This window comes from Oryctolagus cuniculus, chromosome X (genome assembly GCF_964237555.1).
Source record: "Oryctolagus cuniculus chromosome X, mOryCun1.1, whole genome shotgun sequence".
Taxonomy (NCBI): domain Eukaryota; kingdom Metazoa; phylum Chordata; class Mammalia; order Lagomorpha; family Leporidae; genus Oryctolagus; species Oryctolagus cuniculus.
The window spans coordinates 130,903,320-130,929,008 of NC_091453.1; the positions used below are offsets into that span (position 1 = coordinate 130,903,320).

At 38.2% G+C, this 25,689-nt stretch overlaps 2 protein-coding genes across 7 annotated transcripts in view; one reads left to right on the top strand and one right to left on the bottom strand.

Moving 5' to 3' along the window:
- The window catches only part of LOC138847567 (uncharacterized), a 668,340-nt gene that overhangs the window by 346,152 nt on the left and 296,499 nt on the right, over positions 1-25,689 (top strand). The window lies entirely within an intron of this gene.
- GABRA3 (gamma-aminobutyric acid type A receptor subunit alpha3) overlaps positions 1-25,689 on the bottom strand; it is a 327,873-nt gene that overhangs the window by 196,376 nt on the left and 105,808 nt on the right. For all 6 annotated transcript variants that reach the window (XR_011385360.1, XM_051833856.2, XM_051833857.2 and 3 more), the window contains exon 3: positions 11,234-11,355. Coding sequence is in view for 5 of the 6 variants with exons in the window: in XM_051833856.2 (XP_051689816.1) it covers positions 11,234-11,355 (122 nt within the window). In the remaining variant the exon portion in view is untranslated. The remainder of the gene's footprint in view (positions 1-11,233; positions 11,356-25,689) is intronic.

A 25,689-nucleotide genomic window follows, 5' to 3' on the forward strand; every position in this document is an offset into this window, starting at 1 on the left:
TGTTTATTGCAGCTCAATTCACAATAGCTAAGACCTGGAAGCAACTTAAATGCCCATCAACAGTAGACTGGATAAAGAAATTATGGGACATGTACTCTATAGAATACTATACAGCAGTCAAAAACAGTGAAATCCGGTCATTTGCAACAAAATGGAGGAATCAGAAAAACATCATGCTGAGTGAAATAAGCCAGTCCCAAAGGGACAAATATCATATGTTCTCCCTGATCGGTGGCAACTAATTGAGCACCAAAGGGGAAACCTGTTGAAGTGAAATGGACACTATGAGAAAGAGTAACTTGATCAGCTCTTGTCCTGATTGTTGATGTACAATGTAATGCTTTATCCATTTTAGTATTTTTTCTTTTTTTGTTCTAGTACTATTGGTTGAACTCTGTAATTAACACACAATGATTCTTAGGTGTTCAAATTTTAACTGAATAGTGATCCCTGTTAAATATAAGGATGTGAATAAGAGAGGGAGGAGATGTACAATTTGGGACATGCTCAATCGGACTTGCCCCCAAATGGTGGAGTTAGGATCGTGCCAGGGGATTCCAATACCATCCCATCGAGCTGGCATGTAGCAATGCCATCTCACTAGTCATAGTGATCAATTTAAGTTCACAATTGATCACACTGATAGGTCTAAGAGTCAAAGGGATCACACAAACAAGACTAATGTCTGCTAATACTAACTGATAGAATCAAAAAGGGAGATTACCATCCATCATGGGAAGCGGGATACACAGGAGACTCTTAGAATGGCAGATGTCCTAAATAGCGCTCTGGCCTCAGAATCAGCCCTTAAGGGATTCGGATGTGGCTGAAGAGCCCATGAGAGTATTTTAGGCATGGAAAGCCAAGCCACTTTGTAAAAAAAAAAAAAAAAAAAAGAAGAAGAAGACCTAACCGAAAGGTCTCTGCGAGTGAGATCTCAGTGGAAAGAACAGGGCCATCAAAGAAGGAGGTACCTTTCTCTAAAGGGAGGAGAGAATTCCACTTTGACTATGACCCTGTCAGAATAAGATCGAAATCGGCGAACTCAAAAGGCTTCCATAGCCTTGGCAACTCATGACTAGAACCTAGGGAGATTACTGACGCCATAAACAAGAGTGTCAAATTGTTAAGTCAACAACAGGAGTCACTGTGTACTTACTTACTTCTCATGTGGGATCTGTCCTTAATATGTTGTCCAATGTGAAGTAATGCTATAACTAGTACTGAAACAGTGTATTACACTTTGTGTTTCTGTGTGGGTGCAAACTGATGAAATCTTTACTTAATATATACTAAATCGATCTTCTGTATATAAAGATAATTGAAAATGAATCTTGATGTGAATGGAATGGGAGAGGGAGCAGGAGATGGGAGGGGTGCAAGTTGAGGGAAGTTATGGGGGGAGGAAAAGCCATTGTAATCCATAAACTGTACTTTGGAAATTTATATTTTCCAAATAAAATTTTAAAAAAGGTAGATCTTAAAAAAACAATCACTACAAAAAGGAGAAAAAGAAGATGTAATTTATTTTAAATAAATAGTAAAGAACTAGATTATACATTTCATGATTGTAGACCTCAAGATAGCCTATTCAATTTAATATTAACTGTTAGTTTTCTTTTTAACAGAGGTAGAGAGATGACAGCATTTGCTGTCTTTGAGACTGCACTTTCTGTTTCATCTAACTACATTCTCCAAAGCCTAATACTGAAGGAAAAAGTCTGTTTGAATTTAAATATGGAGAGGAATGTGACAGAGGCATACATACACAGACATATAGAGAGAGAAAGAAAGAGAGAGAGAGAGAGAGAGAGAGAGAGAGAGAGAAGATGGTCACTCATGTTTTCTTCTGGCTTTTTTCAGGGGTTTGCTAATTGAGTATACTATGAAAGTTACTGGATTCTGTTTAAGATCAGTCCATTTTCTTGATATGTATGACATTCCTTCTTTTGTAAACAAAACATTGGATTTTTCATTCAAAAGGAAATGTGTTGGAATCAGTAGACATTTTGTCTTGCTGTTTCCGCTTGAAGATTCCCACTAGATCTCTGACATGAAATGCAAAGAGGTTTGCCTCAAGCACGAATAATTTCATAAATTGGAAGAGTTGGTTCCTTAGCAATTCTTAAATTCAATAAGCATAGCATATTTTTATTTTAGGAATCATAGCATCCTAATCCACATAAGTGGTACAGAAATGCCATGGTCATGTGAGAAGGAAAAGGAAGTGTTTGACCCATGCATATAAAAGGGGGATAACATTTGAGTCATGCTTCTTTATACTTTGGATTTTTTTTCTACCACAAAAATGCATGTTCCCTTACAGGCAGGATTACACTATCTTTTGTATCTCGGGACTTACTTGAAATGAGAAGTACATTAATTCTTCTGTGACTAAGTGAGCAATTCCAAATAAGAGCATGTGATAGCTTTTTAATTGCTGGACATATTCCAATAAAAGGTTCTTACCCACAGAGCTCAACTTCTTGCACAGCTATCAAAGATATCAAAAACTCTTGAATATTCATGTGGAAAATCAACAGCCTTTTTATCCTTTGAAGTATAATTCCAATATTTACACGACAATTCTTCAACTAGGCAAAAAAATGTTGTGCTATTTAAAAAATAAAGTGGGTTGAAATCCAAGGGAACCTCAACCATGCATATAAAAGATTAAAATATTTATATTAACTTAAAAAAATTATGGGACATGAACTCTATAGAATACTATACAGAAACAATGAAATCCGGTCGTTTGCAACAAAATGGAGGAATCTGGAAAGCATCATGCTGAGTGAAATAAGCCAGTCCCAAAGGGACAAATATCATATGTTCTCCCTGATCGGTGGCAACTAACCGAACACAAAAAAGGAAACCTGTTGAAGTGAAGTGGACACTATGAGAAACAGTGACCTGATCAGCCCTTGTCCTGACTCTGATGTACAATTTAATACCTTATCCCTTTTAGTATTTTTGTTCTATTTAATACTATTGGTTGAACTCTATAATTAACACACAATTATGCTTAAATGTTTAAATTCAACTGAAAAGTGACCCCTGTTAAATATAAGAATGTGAATAAGAGAGGGAGGAGATGTACAATTTGCGACATGCTGAATCAGACTTGCCCCCAAATGGTGGAGTTAGGATCGTGCCAGGGGATTCCAATTCAATCCCAACAAGATTGCATGTACCAATGCCATCTCACTAGTCCAAGTGATTAATTTCAGTTCACAGTTGATCACACTGATAGGTCTAAGAGTCAAAGGGATCACATAAACAAGACTAACGTCTGCTAATACTAACTGATAGAATAAAAAAGGAGAGAACAATCCAACATGGGAAGCAGGATACACAGCAGACTCATAGAATGGCAGATGCCCTAGAAAGCACTCTGGCCTCAGAATCAGCCGTTAAGGCATTCGGATGTGGCTGAAGAGCCTATGAGAGTATTTTAGGCATGGAAAGCCAAGACACTCTGGCAAAAAAAAAAAAAAAAACCTAAATGAAAGGTCTCTGCGAGTGAGATCCCAGTGGAAAGAACAGGCCATCAAAGAAGGAGGTACCTTTCTCTGAAGGGAGGAGATAACTTCACCTTTCATTATGGCCTTGTCCAAATAAGATCAAAGTCGGTGAACTCAAAAGACTTCCATAGCCTTGGAAACTCATGACTAGAGCCTAGGGAGATTACTGAAGCCAAAAACAAGACTGTCAAATTGTTAAGTCAACAACAGGAGTCACTGTGTACTTACTCCGCATATAGGATCTCTGTCCTTAATGTGTTGTCCAATGTGAAGTAATGCTATAACTAGTAATGAAACAGTATTTTACACTTCATGTTCTTTACTTAATATATACTAAATTGATCTTGGAATGGGAGAGGGAGCAGGAGAAGGGAGGGTTGCGGGTGGGATGGAAGTTATGGGGGGGGGAAGCCATTGTAATCCATCAAATGTACTTTGGAAATTTATATTTACTAAATAAAAGTTTAAAAATAAATAAATAGGGCCGGCGCCGCGGCTCACTAGGCTAATCCTCCGCCTTGCGGCGCCGGCACACCGGGTTCTAGTCCCGGTTGGGGCGCCGGATTCTGTCCCGGTTGCCCCTCTTCCAGGCCAGCTCTCTGCTGTGGCCCGGGAGTGCAGTGGAGGATGGCCCAGGTGCTTGGGCCCTGCACCCCATGGGAGACCAGGAAAAGCACCTGGCTCCTGGCTCCTGCCATCGGATCAGTGCGGTGTGCCCGCCGCAGCGCGCTGGCCGCGGCGGCCATTGGAGGGTGAACCAACGGCAAAGGAAGACCTTTCTCTCTGTCTCTGTCTCTCTCTCACTGTCCACTCTGCCTGTCAAAAAAATAAAAAAAAAATAAAAAAATAAAAATAACTAACTAAATAAATAAATATAAATATCAGAAGTACAACTTTTGGATTACAGTTGTTTTCCACCCAAAACCTCCCTCAAACTGGCAACCATCCCATCTCTCACTCCCTCTCCCGTCCCATACTTCATCAAGATTCATTTTCGATTTTCTTTATATACTGAAGATCAACTTAGTATATACTAAGTAAAGATTTCAAAGGATTGCATACACACAAAGTATAAAGTACTGCTTGAGTACTAGTTTTACCATTAATTCACATAGTACAACACATTAAGTAGAGAGATTAAGTGACTGTCGAGGAAGAGCTTACTATTTTATTCTTTTCAGTATTTTGTTTTTCTACTTAGTAGCATTGCTTGAACTCTTTAATTTACACACAATTATTGCTAGGTGTTTAAATTTAACTGAAAATTGATCCCTGTTTAATCTTTAACTTTGTTTTTAGTATGAACATTTTAATTATATTAACTCTACAAATCCACAAACAAGGAATATATTTCCATTTTTTGTGTCTCATTAATCAGTGTTTTATAATTTTCATTGGAGAGATCTTTCATTTGCTCGTAAATATCTGAAAATTCAGTAGCTATTATGAGTAGAAATTCTTTCTTGCTCGCTTTTTCAGCAAGATCATTATTGCTGGGTGGAAATAGTACTGTGTTTTCATGTTTATTTTTTAAAAATTTTTATTTACTAAATATAAATTTCCAAAGTACAACTTTTGGATTATAGCGGCTTTTTCCCCCATAACTTCCCTCACATCCACAACCATCCCACCTCCCACTCCCTCTACCACCCAATTCACATCAAGATTCATTTTCAATTATCTTTATATACAGAAGATCAGTTTAATATATACCAAGTAAAGATTTCAACAGTTCGCACCCACACAGAAACACAAAGTATAAAGTACTGTTTGAGTACTAGTTATATCGTTAATTCACATAATACAACACACAAAGGACAGAGATCCTACATGGGGAATAAGTGCACAGTGACTCTCACTGTTGATTTAACACTTGACACCCTTATTTATGAAGTCAGTAATCACCCAAGGCTCTTGTCATGAGTTGCCAAGGCTATAGAAGCCTCTTGAATTCGCCAACTCCAATCTTATTTAGACAAGGCCATAGTCAAAGTGGAAGTTCTCTCCTCCCTTCAGAGAAAGGTACCTCCTTCTTTGATGGCCCGTTCTTTCTACTGGGATCTCACAGAGATCTTTCATTTAGGTCATATTTTTTTCTTTTTTGCCATGGTGTCTTAGCTTTCCATGCCTGAGAAACTCTCACGGGCTTTTTAGCCAGATCCGAATGCCTTAAGGGATGATTCTGAGGCCAAAGTGCTTTCTAGGGCATCTGTCATTCTATGAGTCTGCTGTGTATCCCACTTCCCATGTTGGATTGTTCTCTCCTTTTTAATTCTATCAGTTAGTATTAGCAGACACTAGTCTTGTTTATGTGATCCCTTTGACTCTTAGACCTATAAGTATGATCAATTATGTACTGAATTTGATCACGTTGACTAATGAGATGGCATTGCTACATGCCAGCTTGATGGGATTGAATTGGAATCCCCTGGTATGTTTCTAACTCTACCATTAGGGGTAAGTCCAATTGAGCATGTGCCGAACTGTACATCTCCCTCTCTTATCCCAACTCATATTTAACAGGGATCACTTTTCAGTTAATTCTAAACACCTAAGAGTAATTGTGTTCAATGGTATTAAGTAGAACCAAAAAATACTAAAAGGAATAAAATAGTAAGCTCTTCCTCAAAGGACAAGGGCTGATCAAGTCATTGTTTCTCATAGTGTTCATTTCACTTTAACAGGTTTCCTTTAGGTTCTCAGTTAGTTGTCACCGATCAGGGAGAACATGTGATATTTGTCCCTTTGGGACTGCCTTAACACTCAGCATGATGTTTTCCAGATTTCTCCAGTTTTTTGCAAATTACCAGATTTCATTTTTTGTTTTTACTGCTGCATAGTATTGTATAGAGTAAAAATCCCATAATTTCTTTATCTGGTCTTCTGTTGATGGGCATTTAGGTTGATTCCATGTCTTAGCCATTGTGACTTGAGCTGCATTAAACATTGAGGTGCAGACAGCTCTTTTATTTGCCAATTTAATTTCCTTTGGATAAATTCCAAGGAGTGGGATGGCTGGGTCTTGTGGTAGGGCTATATTCAGGAATCGGAGGAATTTCCAAACTGTCTTCCATAGTGGCTTTACCAGTTTGCATTCCCACCAACAGTGGGTTAGTGTCCCTTTTTCCCCACATCCTCACCAGTATCTGTTGTTAGTTGATTTTTGTATGTAAGCCATTCTAACCGGGGTAAGGTGAAACCTCATTGTGGTTTCGATTTGCATTTCCCTGATGGCTAGTGATCCTGAACATTTTTTCACGTGTTTGTTGGCCATCTGGATTTCCTCTTTTGAAAAATGTCTATTGAGGTCCTTGGCCCATCTCTTAAGTGGGTTGTTTGTTTTGTTGTTGTGGGTTTCTTGATCTCTTTGTAGATTCTGATTATTAATCCTTTATTCATTGCATAATTTGCAAATATTTTTCCCATTCTGTCGGTTCCTTCTTCGCTTTCTTGACTATTTCTTTTGCAGTACAGAAACTTCTCAATTTGATGTAATCCCAATTGTTAATCCTGGCTTTGACTCCCTGTGCCACTGGGGTCTTTTGCAAGAAATCTTTGCGTGTGCCTATATCTGGCAAGATTTTTTTCCGATGTTCTCTAACAATTTGATGGTGTTGGATTGTGGGTTTAGATCATTAATCTTTGTTGAGTGGATTTTTGTGTAAGGTGTGAGGTAGGCGTCTTGTTTCATGCTTCTACATGTGGAAATACAGTTTTCCCAGCACCATTTGTTGAATCGACTGTCCTTGGTCTAGGAATTGGTTTTAGATCCTTGTTCAAAAATAAGTTGGCTGTGGATGTTTGGATTGATTTCTGGTGTTTCTGTTCTATTCCATTGGTCTATCCATCTGTTTCTGTACCAGTACCATGCTGTTTTGATTATAACTGCTTTGTAGTATGTCTTGAATATGGTATTTTGAGGCCTATGGCTTTGTTTTTGTTGTAGAAGATTGCTTTAGCTATTTGAGGACTCCTGTGCCTCCATATGAATTTCAGCATCATTTTTTCCAGATCCAAGAAGAATGTCTTTGGTATTTTGATTGGTATCGCATGGAATCTATAAATTGCTTTTGGAGAATGGACATTTTTATGATATTGATTCTTCTCTCTCTGCCTCTACCTCTCTCTGTAAGTCTGTCTTTCAAATAAATAAAATAAATCTTTTCAAAAATAAAATAAAGCAAATATCCATATTATGTATAGTAATCTACATATTCAATGCAATTTCTTTTTTTAAAGATTTATTTTTTATGTGAAAGGCAGATTTACAGAGAGGCAGAAGCAGAGAGAGAGAGAGAGAGAGAGGTCTTCCATACACTGGTTCACTTTCCAGATGGCCACAATGGCCAGAACTGTGTCAAAATGAAGTCAAGAGCCAGGATCTTCTTCTGAGTCTCCCACATGGGTTCAGGGGCCCAAGGACTTGGGCCATCTTCTACTTCTTTCCCAAGACATAGCAGAGAGCTGGATCAGCTGGAACTCAAACCGGCACCCATATAGGATGCCAGCGCTGCAGAACAAGGCTTTAACCCGCTGTGCCATAGTGCAGGCCTCCTCAATACTATTTCTATTAAAATACCAGTGACATGCTTTACAGAAAAAGTAAAAGAGATGCAAATATTCATATAAAATCACAATAAATTCAGAATCACGTAAGCAATGTTGTTATCAAAAAAACTAATAATAAGCTGGAGGCATCACAGTTCTTGATTTAAAAGCATACTGCTAAGTTAAAATAATTAAAGCAGCATGATACTGGCATAAATATCCACACATAGATGAATGGAACAGAATAGAGCCTAGAAATTAATCCACATTCATAGAGCCAACAGACTTTTGACAAAGGTGCCAATAACATACATTGGAGAAAGGAGAGTCTTTCAATAAATAGTGCTGGCAAAACTGGATGTGTATGTACATATGAAGGAAATTAGACTCTTATCTCTCGCCATATACAAAATCAACTCATGATGGATCAAAGATCTATATGTAAGATGTGAAACTTGAAATTGCTAGAAGAAAACATATGGGAAATACGTCAAGACATTCATATAGGCAATAATTTTTTGGATAAAATCTCCAAAGCACAGGCAACAAAAGCAAACTAAGTGGGATTATATCAAACTCAGAAGCTTCTGGACCGAAAAGGAAGCAACCAATAGAATGAAATTATATGCAACAAAATGGGAGAAAATATTTACAAGCTACTTATCTGACAAAGGACTTATATCCACAGTATATCAGAAACTCATAAAAAATAACCAAATAAAAAAAGAAGAAAAGTAAACAAGTCCAGTCAAGAAATGGGCAACAGACCTGAATGGAAAGTTCTCAAAAGAAGAAATACAAATGGCCAACAGATACATGAAAAATTCTCAGTGGGACTAGCCATCAGGTAAATGTAAATTAAAACTATGAGATAACACATCACACTTGTTAGAATGGATATTATCAAAACAGATAGGAGGTAACATATGATGGTGAGAACATGGAGAAAGGGGAATTCTTATACTCTATCGGTGGGAATGTAAAGCAGTGCAACCACTGAGGAAAACAGTATGAATATTTCTTTAAAAACTAGAAATAGAACTGCCATATGATCCACCAACCCCACCAATGAGAATATATCACAAAGACATGAACTTATTTCATCATAGAAACAGCCGATCCAACATGTTTATTGCAGCACTGTTCAAAATAGCCAAGTCATGGAATCAATCAAGGTATCCATCATTGGATGAATACATAAGGAAAATTTATTATATTCACACAATGGAATAATATTTAGCCATAAAAATAATGAAATCTTAGCATTCTTCACAAAACAGATGGACCTGGAGGTCATCATGTTATGTGAAACAAGCCAGACACAGACAAGTATTTTATGTGTTTCCTCATATGTGGAACCTAAAAATAAACAAACTAACTAACTAAATCTTAACACAGAATGGTGATTTCTAAAGGTTGGGAGGGATAGTGCGATTTGGATAATGGTTACCAAATCAGAGACAAATTGAAAGAATAAGTTCCTAGCATGGTAAGGAGAATATAGCTAAAAAAAAAAAAAAAAAAAAAAAAAAACTAGCGTGTATTGAATGAGCAAACTTAAGAAAGAAGCTTCAAGCCTCCAATCATAAAGAGTAACATGAAAGAAGGGGAAACACTGATTACATTGAATGAATTAATCTCTTTCAAGGAGAATGCCCCCAGTCACCTAATTATCTTCCACCAGACCCCACATTTAAAAGGCCCCACCACTTCAACATTGCCACACGAGGGAATAAGCTTCCAGCACATGAATCCTTGGTGGAAACTTTCAAACCATGTCCTAACCATAGCAGGCAGAAAAAAGTGGGAAAAAATAACAACAGATTAAACAAACAGAAAGCATATAACAAGGTTGTAGATTTAAAGACAATCATATCAATCATCATCACATTAAATGTAAATCATTTAACACCCACATTAAAAGAGACAGAGACAGGGTTAACATTCAGAATCTATAAAGAGCTTAAGAAATTCACCCACAAGAAAGCCAACAGTCCAGTTTAGAAATGGGTAAAAGATTTGAACAGGTATTTCTCAAGAGAAAAAATTCAAATGGCCAACAGACACTCTAGGAAATGCTCAGGATCACTAGCCATCAGGGAAATGGAATTAAAAACCACAGTGAGTTTTCACCTCATTCCAGTTAGAATTTCTCTCATATAGAAATCAACAAACAACAAAAGTGCAAGGATGTTTGCGGAAAGGTACCCTGGTACACTGTTGGTGGGAATGTAAATGGGCGCAACCACTGTGGAAGACAGTATGGGGATACCTCAGAAATCTGAATATAGACCCACCATATGATCCAGCCATCACACTCCTGGGAATTTGCCCATACCAAAAGAAATCAGACTATGGAAGAGTTATCTGTACCCACCATGTTCACTGCAGCACAATTCACGATAGCTAAGATATGGAATCAACCCAGATGTCCATCAACTGTTGACTGGATAAAGAAACTATAGTATATATTCACTATGCACTCACCTGTTAAAATAATGAAATCCTGTCTTTTGCAACAGTATGGTCATACCTGGAAACTATCATACTTAGTGAAATAAGCCAGTCTCAAAAAGACAGATATCATAAGTTTTCCATGATCCAAGGTAACTAATATACAGTACCTGAAATGTAATGTATTGGCATGAAATAGACTTTTTGAGCATCTATGATTATTTATAGTCCTTGCCTCTTCCTTTGAGGAACAGTTTTGTTTTGTTTTCATTTTCTTCATGCTATTTGTTAAATTCTTTTACTTAGGGTTGGTTTAACTATACAATCATTAAGTATGCTGAAAATAGATCATTGTAAAAATTAAGAGTCGGAATATGAGAGGGAGGGGGAGGAAGGGTTGGAGTGTGGGTGGGAAAGAGGGTAGGGGGGGAAGTGCCACTATGTCCCTAAAACTTTACATATGAAATATATGAAACTTGTATAACTTAAATAAAATTTTAAAAATAGGCTTAGTCAAACTTTGAGGTATAATAGTTTAGATGAATTTGCCTAAGTGAGATCCAGACCTTCCAAAATCTAACAGGCAAATTACTCACTGAATAGAGGACCAATTTCCAGTGCTCAGAGAGAAGAAACTCAGCTTTACACTAATAGCATTACTGAAGGTAACTTATGACAATGGCCAAAAAGATCTTAAAATAACTGACCTCCAAGCCCAGGTCGTAGCCGGTTGTCATAGCCATCCAGAAGACGATCCAAGATTCTGGTGAAGATAGTAATATTGTCAGTGCTGTCATCAGGAATATCCGGGGCATGCTTAGGAGAGAGTCTGAGGCAGTGCATGGAAAAGAGAAAAAAAATTCTTAATAGGAAACAACTATGTGTTTAAATATTATAATTTAAGACTATTTCAGCCGGCGCCACAGCTCATTAGGCTAATCCTCTGCCAGCGGCGCCGGTACCCAGGGTTCTAGTCCCGGTTGCAGCGCAGGGTTCTGTCCCGGTTGCTCCTCTTCCAGTCCAGCTCTCTGCTGTGGCCTGGGAGGGCAGTGGAGGATGGCCCAGGTGCTTGGGCCCTGCACCCACACGGGAGACCATGAGGAGGCACCTGGCTCCTGGCTTTGGATCAGCGCAGCGCACCAGCCCTAGCGGCCATCTGGGGGGTGAACCAATGGAAGGAAGACCTTTCTCTCTGTCTCTCTCACTGTCTAACTCTGCCTGTCAAAAAAAAAAAAAAATTAAGACTACTTCAATTAATAGACTAGAGCAAATAAATAACCTTATATGTTAGCCAAAACAGTAAACACATTGTATTTGTCACAATGATTGCCTGTATAGGAAGCAGACAGTAGTCAATATCTGAGCTCTTACTCCAGCATTGGTGTGAAATTAACCAAGCATGTTTCAGCCCTATCCCAGCAGAGGAGAGACAAGCAGAAATCCTGGACAGAATATCAGTGGGAACACTACCTGGCATACAATTGATTCATTAAATGTTGGTGCATAAATGAATGGGCTTCGAAATAAATAAGGGAAATGTTGTTACTGAGAACTTACCTCTCTTCTAGCCCCAAGAAACATAAGTACACAGAACAACAAAGTCAGACAAACCTTTGAATTACATCTTACCTACCCCTTTCTCCACCCTATGGAAAATAGGGCAAACGAGTAGTAGCAGTTATCAAGTGTTAAGGCCATCAGGACTCTTAGGAGACTCCACAATCTTTCTTATTTTATACATAATGAAACTAGCTCAAAGAAGAAATAAAATTTTCACATGATTACATTGTCAGTGAAAGGCAAAGGCAGGACTGTAATCCAAGTTTTCTGATTTTCTAGTGTTCCTTAGAGACCTCCCACTTCTCCGGTTTGGATGCATTTTGCAAGCCTTTCTGAGCACTATGCACCTTGCTAACCACCTAATTCAGACCCAGGCACTATGTATGATACTTTTACCCTTTAATGAGGAGCTTGGTTGTTTTTATAGAATCAAAGTAGAAAGGTCCTGGAGGTAGGTCTCAGAGGGAAGAGGGATAGGATGAAAGAAAACAGATGTCGCCGAGGATCAAGAAGCAAGGGTTGCCAAGGGGTATAGAATCAAGTAGTGGAACACGAGTTAGAATCCTGAGTCTCAGTGCCAGTTCTTTGTGAGGTGGGGTAGATCATTAATCAAATTACAGTATATACATCTTTACATCTCAGTTTTCTCCAAACTTAAACCTAGAAAGATAATTTTAATAGTCATGTAATAACTATTCCTAGCATCCAGTTAATTAGAACTGTAAAACTTATAGCAGTAAAGAGGCATTCCTAAAGGACAATCAATATGTCTTCTCATCAATATTTATACCTAGCAGCAAGGTTCTTGTTCTGAAAAGACTCAACAGAAGATCTACAGAATAGTAGAAACATCAAAATTGAATAGCTCTCACACCATTACTCTCTAGATGACAACTTTATAAAATTAAATTTGAACCAAAGGTTTCTTAAATCATAAATCTAATTCAATTCGCTTAATCATTCAATATATTGGCATTGGGTGTTATCTATGTATCTATTACTGTCTAGGTATTGTGATACAGTAGAAAATAAAACAAGTAATCCTCCCCCTGCTTAACTTAAATGATTGCTGAGATAATAAAATTATAAAATAGGTAAACATGGAAAATAGGATCTAGGCTTCAAGAGTCTGGAAACAAAGTTTATTAGTGGTATAAACTTAAGCAAATATATTAGCCGTTATTATATTACCTCTAGTAATAGCAATGGCATCTTAAAATAACTTCACAGATACATTGTACTGATATTAAATAATATATTATAATTGCTAGGCTTAATGCTTCATATCTATAAGTATTCAAAGTTTGTTTTCTTTTTTTATAATAACAGTTTATGGACTTGAATGAATTATTCAAGTATAAATATTAAAAAAAATATGGCACTCCAATCAACCTAAAGCCATATGAAAAGCTTCAGCTAGAGAGGCATTGGCACTTTGTCAAGAGTAGAGATGACTGGCCAACTTTGCAGACAGATCATAAGAGGTGATACAGGTACTTCATCGGGAAGATGAAAGAAATAAGGGAATTGTAGTGCAGAGCTAACAAACTGACGTTAATATGCTGAAGAGATTAAATACAGATACCTATCAGGTAATATTCCACCCTTGGCTCATCCCATCAGTCTTCCAGATCTGCCTGACATGGACTGTGGAGAGAGGCTGTGGGAGATCAACTGATTCTGTGCAAATGTCTTTCTTATTATCCCTTTACTCTCACCAGGGGTGGGGAGGTTGATCTTGACTCTGCCTTGCCTAATTCAGTTTCTGGGAAATATGAATTGAATGAAAAACAATATATTGAATTACTAAAAGGGAGTAGAAAGGAGAATTCTCATAGAGTCACAGACAACTATCAAGGTTCAGATGTTATATACTCCAGGTGGATTTATAGATAGGAATACAAAATTCTCTGACAATAATCTTGAATCACCCAAAGAGTTAATGGGAAAGCTAAAAGTTGTACCTCAAATACCTGAATGTGAGGGCAATACACTGTGACTTCTCTCTTAGCCAAATACTCTCATGAGAATGCATTTCCATCCCCTACTGACTCTACTTATATATTAGCAACATTCTTCATCAATAAACTTAAAGTTTTTAAGTTAAAAGTCAATGCTAAATAAAAATAAAAATATTTTCAATAGATTCATTTATGATTCATACATGATTATTGATATATTCTCCTGATGGTCACTGCATTATTTCACAGGTAGTTGAAAATTGGTTTAATCTGAAGCCCAGAACAGAAGTTTCTGTTCAATAATTAAACTGATGAGCTATAGTTTATGTCTATCCAGAGGTAGCTTGAGAGAAAAGGAAATAATCATGGTATGTCAGGATTATACTGTAACTTTGAGATCTAATAATTTGTTTTCCTCATTTTATAGATGAGACACCTAAGATATTGACACCAGTGATAGAAAGAAATTTTCAAAGCTCCATATTTATTAAGTTGATGTGACTGGTACAATAAACAGACCTATTGTGCTTCATAAACTACCTCTACTTCTTGGATTGAATATTACAACACTAATCCATTATTTAAAATGAAAATAATGGCCGGTGCCGTGGCTCACTTGGCTAATCCTCCACCTGCAGTGCCGGTACCCTGGGTTCTAGTCCCAGTTGCAGTGCAGGGTTCTGTCTTGGTTGCTCCTCTTCCAGTCCAGCTCTCTGCTGTGGCCTGGGAAGGCAGTGGAGGATGGCCCAAGTGCTTGGGCCCTGCACCCGCATGGGAGACCAGGAGGAAGCACCTGGCTCCTGGCTTCGGATCATCACAGTGAGCCGGCCGTGGCGGCCATTTTGGGGGTGAACCAACAGAAAGAAGACTTTTCTCTCTATATCTCTCTCTCTCTCACTGTCTAACTCTGCCTGTAAAAAAATAAATAAATAAAATGAAAATAATGTTACCAGTACAGAGCTCAATTCCCAACAAGATATGGAATCAATTCAGATTGTCCATCAACTGAAGACTGGATAAAGAAATTATGGTGTATATATACTATGGAATACTACACAGTGGTAAAAAAAAAATCCTGTCATTTGCAACAAAATAGATGCAACTGGAAACCATTATACTTAGTGAAATAAGCCAGTCCTCAAAAAACAAAGACCATATGTTCTCCCTGATCTGTGGTAACTAATAGAATACCCAAAAGGTTATCTATAGAAGTGAAATTGACACTTTGAGATGCTATTTTTTTTAACATCCTTTGTCTCAACTGTTCAGGAACAGTGGTTTTTTTTTTTTTTCTTCATACTACTTGTTGAAATCTTAGTATAGGGTTAATCTCATGAGTATAAAGCTAACTGAAAACATATCTTTTAAAAATAAGAATGTGGGGGGCGGCACTTTGGCTCAGCAGGTTAATGTCCTGGCCTCTAGCACCGGCATCCCATATGGGCAACGGTTCTAGTCCCAGCTGCTCCACTTCTGATCCAGCTCTCTGCTAAGCTGTTGCGGCCATCTGGGGAGTGAACCAGCAGATAGAATACCTCTCTCTTTGTCTCTACCTCTCTCTGTAACTCTGTCTTTCAAATAAATGAAAATCAACATTTTAAAAAAATAATAATGGGGATAGTAGATGGAGGAGGAAGAAGGGTGGGAGTGCAGGTGGGAGAGAGGGTAGGGTGGGAAGAATCACTATGTTCCTAAATTTGTATATATAAAATGCATGAAATTTGTATATCACAAATAAAATTTTTAAAAAATATACAATCTGTAGGTTTGGCAAGTTTAATCATTTCCCTAGTCCTAAAGACGTCTTATGACTAATACATTAGTTAATTGTTCAGATCACTTCTCTGCACATGCACAAACGTTCCATATCTCTGCATAGCTTAAAGTAACTCCTTAGCCTGACAGTCAAGGCCTTCTGTAATATGCTCCCAATATACTATTTTTAACAGCCTCAAATTCCACTGCTTCTCTTTTGGACCAGAAATCATGCACAAATCAGACTACTCGCCATTTCCCATATTCTTTGTGTTTTCATTACCAAGCCCAGTCTTTCCTATAAGTGGAAAGGTCCAAGTCAAGATTTAGCAGTGGGGAATGCCAGTTATATACAGCAGAGGGGATGAGAAACAACTGGAATTCAATATAACACATTTTGACATCTTTATAGAAGCTGCTTGAACAAAAAAATGCATGATTTTCTGGCTAGAATATACTCAACCAATCTAAAAAAGCCATTCTTTTGTTGACTTTTATTTAATAAATATAAATTTCGAAAGTACAACTTTTGGATTACAGCGGCTTTTTCCCCCATAACCTTCCTCCCACCCACAACCATCCCATTTTCCACTCCCTCTCCCACCCCATTCTTCATCAAGATTCATTTTCAATTACCTTAATATACAGAAGATCAGTTTAATATATACCAAGTAAAGATTTCAACAGTTTGCACCTACACAGAAACACAAAGTATAAAGTACTATTTGAGTACTAGTTATACCGTTAATTCACATAATACAACACACAAAGGACAGAGATCCTACATGGGGAATAAGTGCACAGTGACTCTCACTGTTGATTTAACACTTGACACCCTTATTTATGGCATCAGTAATCACCCTAGGCTCTTGTCATGAGCTTCCAAGGCTATAGAAGCCTCTTGAATTCGCCGACTCCATTCTTATTTAGACAAGGCCACAGTCAAAGTGGAAGTTCTCTCCTCCTTTCAGAGAAAGGTACCTCCTTCTTTGATGGCCTGTTCTTTCTGTCGGTATCTTATTCACAGAGATCTTTCATTTAGTTCTTTTTTTTTAATTTTTTGCCAGAGTGTCTTGGCTTTACATGCCTGAAATACTCTCATTGGCTTTTCAGCCAGATCTGAATGCCTTTAGGGCTGATTCTGAGGCCAGAGTGCTGTTTAGGACATCTGCCATTCTATGAGTCTGCTGTGTATCCCACTTCCCATGTTGGTCGTTCTCTCCCTTTTAATTCTATCAGTTAGTATTAGCAGACACTAGTCTTGTTTATGTGATCCCTTTGACTCTTAGACCTATCATTATGATCAATTATGAATTGAAATTGATCACTTGGACTAGTGAGATGGCATTGGTACATGCCACCTTGATGGGATTGAATTGGAATCCCCTGGCATGTTTCTAACTCTACCATTAGGGGTAAGTCCAACTGAGCATGTGCCAAATTGTACATCTCCTCCCTCTCTTATTCCCACTCTTATATTTAACAGGGATCACTTTTCAGTTGAATTTAAACATCTAAGCATAAGTGTGTGTTAAAGAGTTCAACTAATGATATTAAGTAGAACAAAGAAATACTAAAAGGAGTAAAGTAGTAAGTTGTTCCTCAACAGTCAGGACAAGGGCTAATGAAGTCATTGTTTCTCTTAGTGTCCATTTCACTTCAACAGGTTTCCTTTAGGTTCTCAGTTAGCCATTCTTCTTTTTTAATAGCTTCTACAGATCACTAATGAAACTAGAGAAGCACTGACTTGAGGCATACCCATTCAACAGTTGCCCCACGTGTTCACACTAACTTTGCTGAATTGAGCTAAAATAAAAGACAAATCCTTTACGTCTTCTTAGTAACTGAAATTCAATGTTTGACAAAATGTACAGTAATATTTCACTAGTGTGTATGTTGTGAATGAGAATGCAAAATGTTACTAACCTTTACAGATATGATTCAATATTTGAACATAAATAGACATGACCAGAACTTAACATGGGTCATGACACAAATGCCAAAATGATAGCTAGTTTTCCAGATAGGACTATGCAAGAACATTTCTCATAAATTATTTCAATGATTATAACCAAAGTGTCAGTGCATGAGCATCATTTCATCAACATTTCTGGTTAAGTGAACTTTCATAGGTTAGTCTGAAAACCGTTTATAAAACTGTCTACATGGAAAAAAATAATTTGGCACTCAAGAGTAAAAAATTACAGTAGTAGGAATATTCTTTGTCCCACTAGTATTTGCTTTTTATCTCACATCCATAGCCATGATCAAAGCAATGAGCTGACCAACAACTCAAAGCTATTCAATCAGTCCTGGTGACTAAACCTTTGCATTGGAGTATCCTGACAGTCATCACCTTAATGAAATGAAATTGAGACAACCTGGCCTCCTGTCATGATGCAATAGCAAGTCACAACTTCACCTATGAAGTATTCTTGATCCTGCCTCAAATACCCATCCTTGTCCTATGTCACAAATACTACATTTCTACTTCAAAAGGGATAGGATGAGTCAATATTTTTCTCTCTCCAGATCCCGTGAGTAAACTACACATGCCCTTCCTTAAAACAGTCTATGCAGCCGCGTGGATAAAATACATTTATTGAGAGTTTGAGAGATCATATGTAAGTAAATTGTTCATGTGCATAAAATAAATAAATATGTGACTAATTATAACTTAAAAGTGAGCAAACTCTTGCAACGCAATACATTGTGGTGGTTAATAGAATGGACTCTGAATCCACATTTGGTGAGTTTCTTTCCTAGTTATGCAAGTTTCTAGCTAAATTAGCTTTAGCAAGTTACTTGATTTCTTCATATTTCCATATTTCATCTATAAAACATGGATAAGAGCATCATCTAGCTGACAGGTCTGTTGATTGGATAATGAAAATATGATCTATATATATATAATATATATAAATATATAAAGCTATAAAAAAGAATGAAATTCTGTCTTTGCAATGAAATGTATGCAACTGAAAACCATTATGTTTATAGAAATCATGGCCAGCGCTGCGGCTCAAAAGGCTAATCCTCCGTCTTGCGGCGCCGGCACACCGGATTCTGTCCCGGTCGCCCCTCTTCCAGGCCAGCTCTCTGCTGTGGCCAGGGAGTGCAGTGGAGGATGGCCCAGGTGCTTGGACCCTGCACCCCATGGGAGACCAGGAAAAGCACCTGGCTCCTGGCTCCTGCCATCGGATCAGCACGGTGCGCCGGCCGCAGCGCGCTGGCCGTGGCAGCCATTGGAGGGTGAACCAATGGCAAAAGGAAGACCTTTCTCTCTATCTCTCTCTCACTGTCCACTCTGCCTGTCAAAAATAAAAATAAAAATAAATAAATAAAAGAAATTAGTATAGAAATCAGCCAGTCCCCAAAAGACAAGCATCATATATTTTCCTTGATTTGTGGTAACTAATATACAGATATACAGAGTACAAAAATGTAATGTATATTAGTGACATTAACATTTTGAGATTTGATTATTACTTAGAGCCCTTGTCTATACTCTTGAGGAACAGTGGTTATTCTACTTACTACTTTTCAAATTCTTCATTTAGTGGAGGGTTAAGTTTATGATTATAAAATAAACTAAAAGTATTTCATAGTAAAAGTAAAAAATAGTAAATAAGAAAAGAAGGAGGAGCGAGGGTTGGAGTATGGGCGGCAGGGAGAGTAGGATATAAAGTATCATTATGCTCCTAAATCTGTATATATGAAATACATGAAATTTATTCACCTTATATAAATAAGAAAAATTTAAAAGCAATAAGTGACATATATGAAGCCCTGATAATGATGAACTTACCTAATGATACATTTCTTATAATGAGATCCCATGTTTAAGTTGTGCATGGCTGTATAAAATTTAGATAAGCATGATGGAGTATGAAAACTATACATCAGTATAAGGTCTTAAATTAAATTTCAAAAAAATTTAGAGAAAAAACTAAAGGTACATTTTAATCAATGCCATGAGAACTACATTATGCCAGGAGAATAACTGAAAGAAATGAAGCCGGCGCCACGGCTCACTAGGCTAATCCTCTGCCTTGCGGCGCCGGCACACCGGGTTCTAGTCCCGGTCGGGGCACCGGATTTTATCCTAGTTGTCCCTCTTCCAGGCCAGCTCTCTGCTATGGCCAGGGAGTGCAGTGGAGGATGGCCCAAGTGCTTGGGCCCTGCACCCGCATGGGAGACCAGGAGAAGCATCTGGCTCCTGCCTTCGGATCAGCGCGGTGCACCAGCCGCAGCGCGCCGGCCGCGGCGGCCATTGGAGGGTGAACCAACGGCAAAAGGAAGACCTTTCTCTCTGTCTCTCTCTCACACTGTCCACTCTGCCTGTCAAAAATAAAAATAAAAAAAAGAAAGAAAGAAAGAAAGAAAGAAATGAGAATCAGCTTGAAGACAAGAAAGCATGGAGTAGATCTGAGAGCTATTACATGGAAAAGGAAGAAAATGTTACTAGGCCTATAAAAGGTAAGCATTAGAGGAAGGTGAGTTTCAGCTTAACATTGGAAGTACTTTTTAATCCCTAAAGTGGTGCCCTATGGTAGTAATGCAGCTTATTACTGGAGATATTGAAATTTATAGGTCAATCATCAAGCAAAATGCAGGAGGGATTCCTGCCCAGAGTAGGAATTCAGGAACTGACAACTTCTTAGTTCCCATATCTGGCTCTAAAAATGCAAGATTTAATTATCAAATGCTGAGTATCAATGTATCTATTGATACTGAATTTCTATTGATTCTTTAATAGAGATAGCACATAAAAGGAAGGGATTGGTCTTTTCATTCATGGGATCACAAGTGCTGACATTAAGAGGACTAAGAAAATTTCTTTCTCTTTTTTAAAGATTTTATTTATTTGAGAGTTAGAGTTACGGACAGAGAGAGGCAGAGAGAGAAAGAGAGAGAGAGAGGTGTTCCATCCATTGGTTCACTCTCCAAAAGGCTTCGATGGCTGGAGCTAAGCCAGTCTGAAGCCAGAAGCCAGGATGTTTTTCCAGGTCTCCCAGGGGGTGCTGGGACCTAAGCTCTTGGGCCATCCTCCATTGCTTTCCCAGGTCACAAGCAGAGAGTCAGGATAGGAACCAACGCCCATATGGGATGCCAGCGCCCCAGGTGGAGGCTTATCCTACTACACCACAGTGCCAGCCCCAAGAAAGTATCTTTCAATATGAATACAGATGCTTATGAGGACTGACATCTTTGGAGCAGTGGTACCAAGTCAGGATGTGGATATGATAAGGAAATATGCAACTACCCAATCATGTCCTTCTCAGGTGACAGCATTGGCTGTCTCCACTGCCACCACTACACAATGCTGGTGCAGAAAAAAATGTGAACATAGTGACATATTCCTCCAAAATCATGATCCATACTCTTATCATAAACTTAAATATGAGTCCTAATGTCCAATATCTTCTCATTTGCCCTTCAAAAAATATCCTCAACTTTCCTTCACCCTGTCCTCTTTGTTAGAAGGCTGAAATAGCCGGCGCCGTGGCTCAATAGGCTAATCCTCCACCTTGTGGCGCCGGCACACCGGGTTCTAGTCCCGGTCGGGGCGCCGGATTCTGTCCCGGTTGCCCCTCTTCCAGGCCAGCTCTCTGCTATGGCCAGGGAGTGCAGTGGAGGATGGCCCAGGTGCTTGGGCCCTGCACCCCATGGGAGACCAGGAAAAGCACCTGGCTCCTGGCTCCTGCCATCGGATCAGCGCGGTGCGCCGGCCGCAGCGGCGGCCATTGGAGGGTGAACCAACGGCAAAGGAAGACCTTTCTCTCTCTGTCTCTCTCTCTCACTGTCCACTCTGCCTGTCAAAAAAAAAAAAAAGGCTGAAATATACGAAGGGTATCAACAAGGCTCCCTTGATCTCTGGTTTTAATTTGAGTTTGGCTACTTTAGTTGAAGATTACAGGAAGGAAAAGAATAAATCTGGGCATGTAATTCCCTGGTTGTCTCCCTTTGAAATCTCAGTTTGGCTATTTCCTTTACTGTAGTTCGGTGTACATACTTTTTTCTTTCTTTTTTTTTTATTTGACAAGTAGAGATATAGATAGTGAGAGAGAGAGAGAGAGAGAGAGACAGAGAGAAAGGTCTTCCTTCCACTGGTTCACTCCTAAATGGTTGCTACAGCCGGCACATTGCACCGATCCAAAGCCAAGAGCCAGGTGCTTCTTCCTGGTCTCCCATGTGGGTGCAGGGGCCCAAGCACCTGGGCCATCCTCCACTGCCCTCCCGGGCCACAGCAGAGAGCTGGACTGGAAGAGGAGCAACCGGGACAGAATCTGGCGATTTTTTTCTTTTTTAAAATTTTATTTAAGTTATACAAATTTCATGTATTTCAAATATACAAATTAGGAACATAGTGATACTTTCCCCCACTACCCTTCCTTCTGCCCATGCTTCAACCTTTCCTCCTCCTCCCTCTCACATTTCCACTCTTAATTTTTACAAAGATATATTTTCAGTTTATTTAATGATAGTATATTTAACACTACACTAAGCGAAATACTCAACAAATAGTATGAAGAAGAAAAAAAACCACACTGTTCCTCAATGGAAGAGACAAGGCTCACAGTCATTGAGTCGCAAAACGTCTCTGCACATCTTAAGAAAACTTGCAATACATAACAGATCTGCTGTCAGCCTTTAGTTTATTATTCACGGTTTCCCTATACTTAGACCTACCTTTATTATCAATCTCCTTGCAAATAATCCACTGCCCTCAAATAATCATAGCTGAAATGCCCCAACTGTGTTCTTCAACACCCTATTTCAATAAATTGCATTCAGACCTAGACAAAGGATGCATTTGGAACCAACTTGCTACTTAGCCATTTGCTGACCCAGTATGGAATTGCTGATTTTGGCCATTTTGACCCAGAAAAATGAGTTTCATAATGTTCAACTTAACACTATTCACACTTATGGCTTTCATTTGCTAATGGTCTAAATACTGGACCAGTAACAGGAGAACAAGAAATATGCTTTTTTAATATACTAAGCTGAAATTGCTCTCTAAAGCTTTTCCTCAAGAAAACAGGACTGGGAATCAGAGACTGCTGTTCTAGATCTGGTTCCACTAATAATTTGTTGTGATATCTTAGGAAAGTCAATTTCCCTTTTCGGATCTCAGTTTCCTCATGTACAAAATAATGAGTCAGAGTATATGTTTTCTGTGAGTTTTTCCATGTCTGCCATTCTAAAGTTCCAGAATTCCATACCCCTAGCTACACTGTTAGAGCCTTGAAAACAGGGACTATGATCTGTAAGTACTAACTAAAGATTTCTTCCATCAGAAACATCTGGAATATTTGATAAGATGAAGATTTGTTAGTAAATATCTCCAATTTTCAGATATGGAGCCTACTTGCTTGCTTATACACATCTAATGTTAAGAACTAATGTATCTTGGAGTGGATGTTGAACTTGGTAGTGAAGACGCTTGCATACCACATCAGTGAACTTGGATTAGATCCCCACCTCCAGTTCCTGTCTCTAGTTTCCTGACAAGGCAATCCCTGGGAGGCAGAAGTAATGGCTGAAGTAATTGGGTTCTTGCCACCATGGATTCAGTTCCTGGCACTTAACCCAATTCTGGTTGTTGTGGGCATTTGTGAAATGAACTAATGGGTAGAAGTACTCTCTCTGTGTCTGTATATCTGTCTCTCTCTCTGACTGAAAGTAATTAACTATTGCATTTAGCACAAGATTTATAAAAAGTAAACCATTGCTGATTGTTGAAACTGATGAGGTAGCCAATCCAAGTTATTTAATTGAATAAAGCACAAAATGTAGATAAAATAATGTAAAAATCAATTTTAATACAGAAAATTAAGGAGGAATAAATCTTTACTTAGTATATACTAAGTTGATCTTCTGTATATAAATATAATTGAAAATGAATCTTGATGAAGAATGGGATGGGAGAGAGAGTGGCAGATGGGATGGTTGTGGGTGGGAAGGAGGTTATGGGGGGAAAAGCCGCTATAATCCAAAAGTTGTACTTTCGAAATTTATATTTATTAAATAAAAGTTTTAAAAAAAAACAAGAATACAGAAAGAAGCAGAAGTATCAGCATGTTCCATATATTTTGAAGATGTATTGATTCCATATGGTATAGTAAATACAAATAGAGTATGCACCCTAATATTCAGAGTAAGGATTTTAGTAGTCACCCCTCCAAAATATGAACAGCACTGGGCTTGGAAGAAAGTAAACAAAAATATTAAATTTTGTATAGTCATGCATGTAACATGTGGTCATTATTTTCTGTATTAAAGCCAAATACTTCACTCTGTTTTTTCAAGAAGGATTTCACTGCCTTGTCTTTAACAAAATTACTAAAAGGCTTGGTTCTCTACACAATAATAGGATGTAAACAAACCAATCTAAACAGGAGGGATGACAACAAACACTGATGATAAAGACAAAAATTAAAAAGTAGATACAGACAGCCCTTAAGGCATTCAGATCTGGCTAAAAAGCCCATGAGAGTTTCTCAGGCATGTAAAGCCAAGACACTCCGGCAATAAAAAAAAAAAAAAAAAAAACCCTAAATGAAAGATCTCTGTGAATGAGATACCGACAGAAAGAACAGGCCATCAGAGAAGGAGGTACCTTTCTCTGAAGGGAGGAGAGAACTTCCACTTTGACTATGGCCTTGTCTAAATAAGATTGGAGTTGGCGAATTCAAGAGGCTTCTATAGCCTTGGCAACTCATGACAAGAGCCTAGGGTGATTACTGATGCCATAAATAAGGGTGTCAAGTGTTAAATCAACAGTGAGAGTCACTGTGCACTTATTCCCCATGTAGGATCTCTGTCCTTTGTGTGTTGTATTATGTGAATTAACGGTATAACTAGTACTCAAACAGTACTTTATACTTTGTGTTTCTGTGTAGGTGCAAACTGTTGAAATCTTTACTTGGTATATATTAAACTGATCTTCTGTATATAAAGATAATTGAAAATGAATCTTGATGTGAATTGGGTGGTAGAGGGAGTGGGAGATGAGATAGTTGTGGGTTGGAGGACAGTTATGGGGGGGAAAAGCCGCTATAATCCAAAAGTTGTACTTTCGAAATTTATATTTATTAAATAAATGTTAAAAAATAAAAAAGTAGATACAGAACAAATATAATGAGTGTTTTTTATGAGGATCAACAGTCACCAAGAGGAGCTGGCACTATGGTACAGTGCATTAAACTGCTGCCTGTGACATGCTGGTTCATGTCCTGGCTGCTCCACTTCTGATCCAACTCCCTGCTAATGTGCCTGGGAAAAGATTGTCCAAGTATTTGAGCCTCTGCATCCATATGGGAGACCCAGATGAAACTCCTGGCTTGGCCTGGCCCAGCACTGGCTGCTGTGGCCATCTAGGGAGTGAACCAGTAGATGTAAAATATATCTCTCTTTTTCATCCCATTTCCTTCTATCTCTTCTAAAAATAAAGAAATAAATGTCACCAAGAAAAGACTGTTCAATTCAAATTCTTGTTTAGGATTTTCAAAATATCTTATACCTTGTTAGAAAATTTTATTCCCAGAGTTAAAATTTTAAAAAAATTAAATACTGGAGAGGTAAGGTTTATTTATTTAGAATCCTCACCTTATTTAGAATATGTAGCATGATCCAAGGAATTAACAAAACAGAGTTGGCTTAACTTTCTAGACTGGGAGAAAGAACAAAAAGATTCTTATATGCCAAGTTGATAAAGACATATAAGTCCAGTTCTATAACATCAAGTCCAAGAGATTACTGTAAAAATTCTGACAGAATATAAAAAGACTTAGAATATAATCAGCCCTGCAAAAAAGATTTAGGAACAAGTCCCATTTAAACATGCATGTTTCTAGGCCAGCGCTGCGGCTCACTAGGCT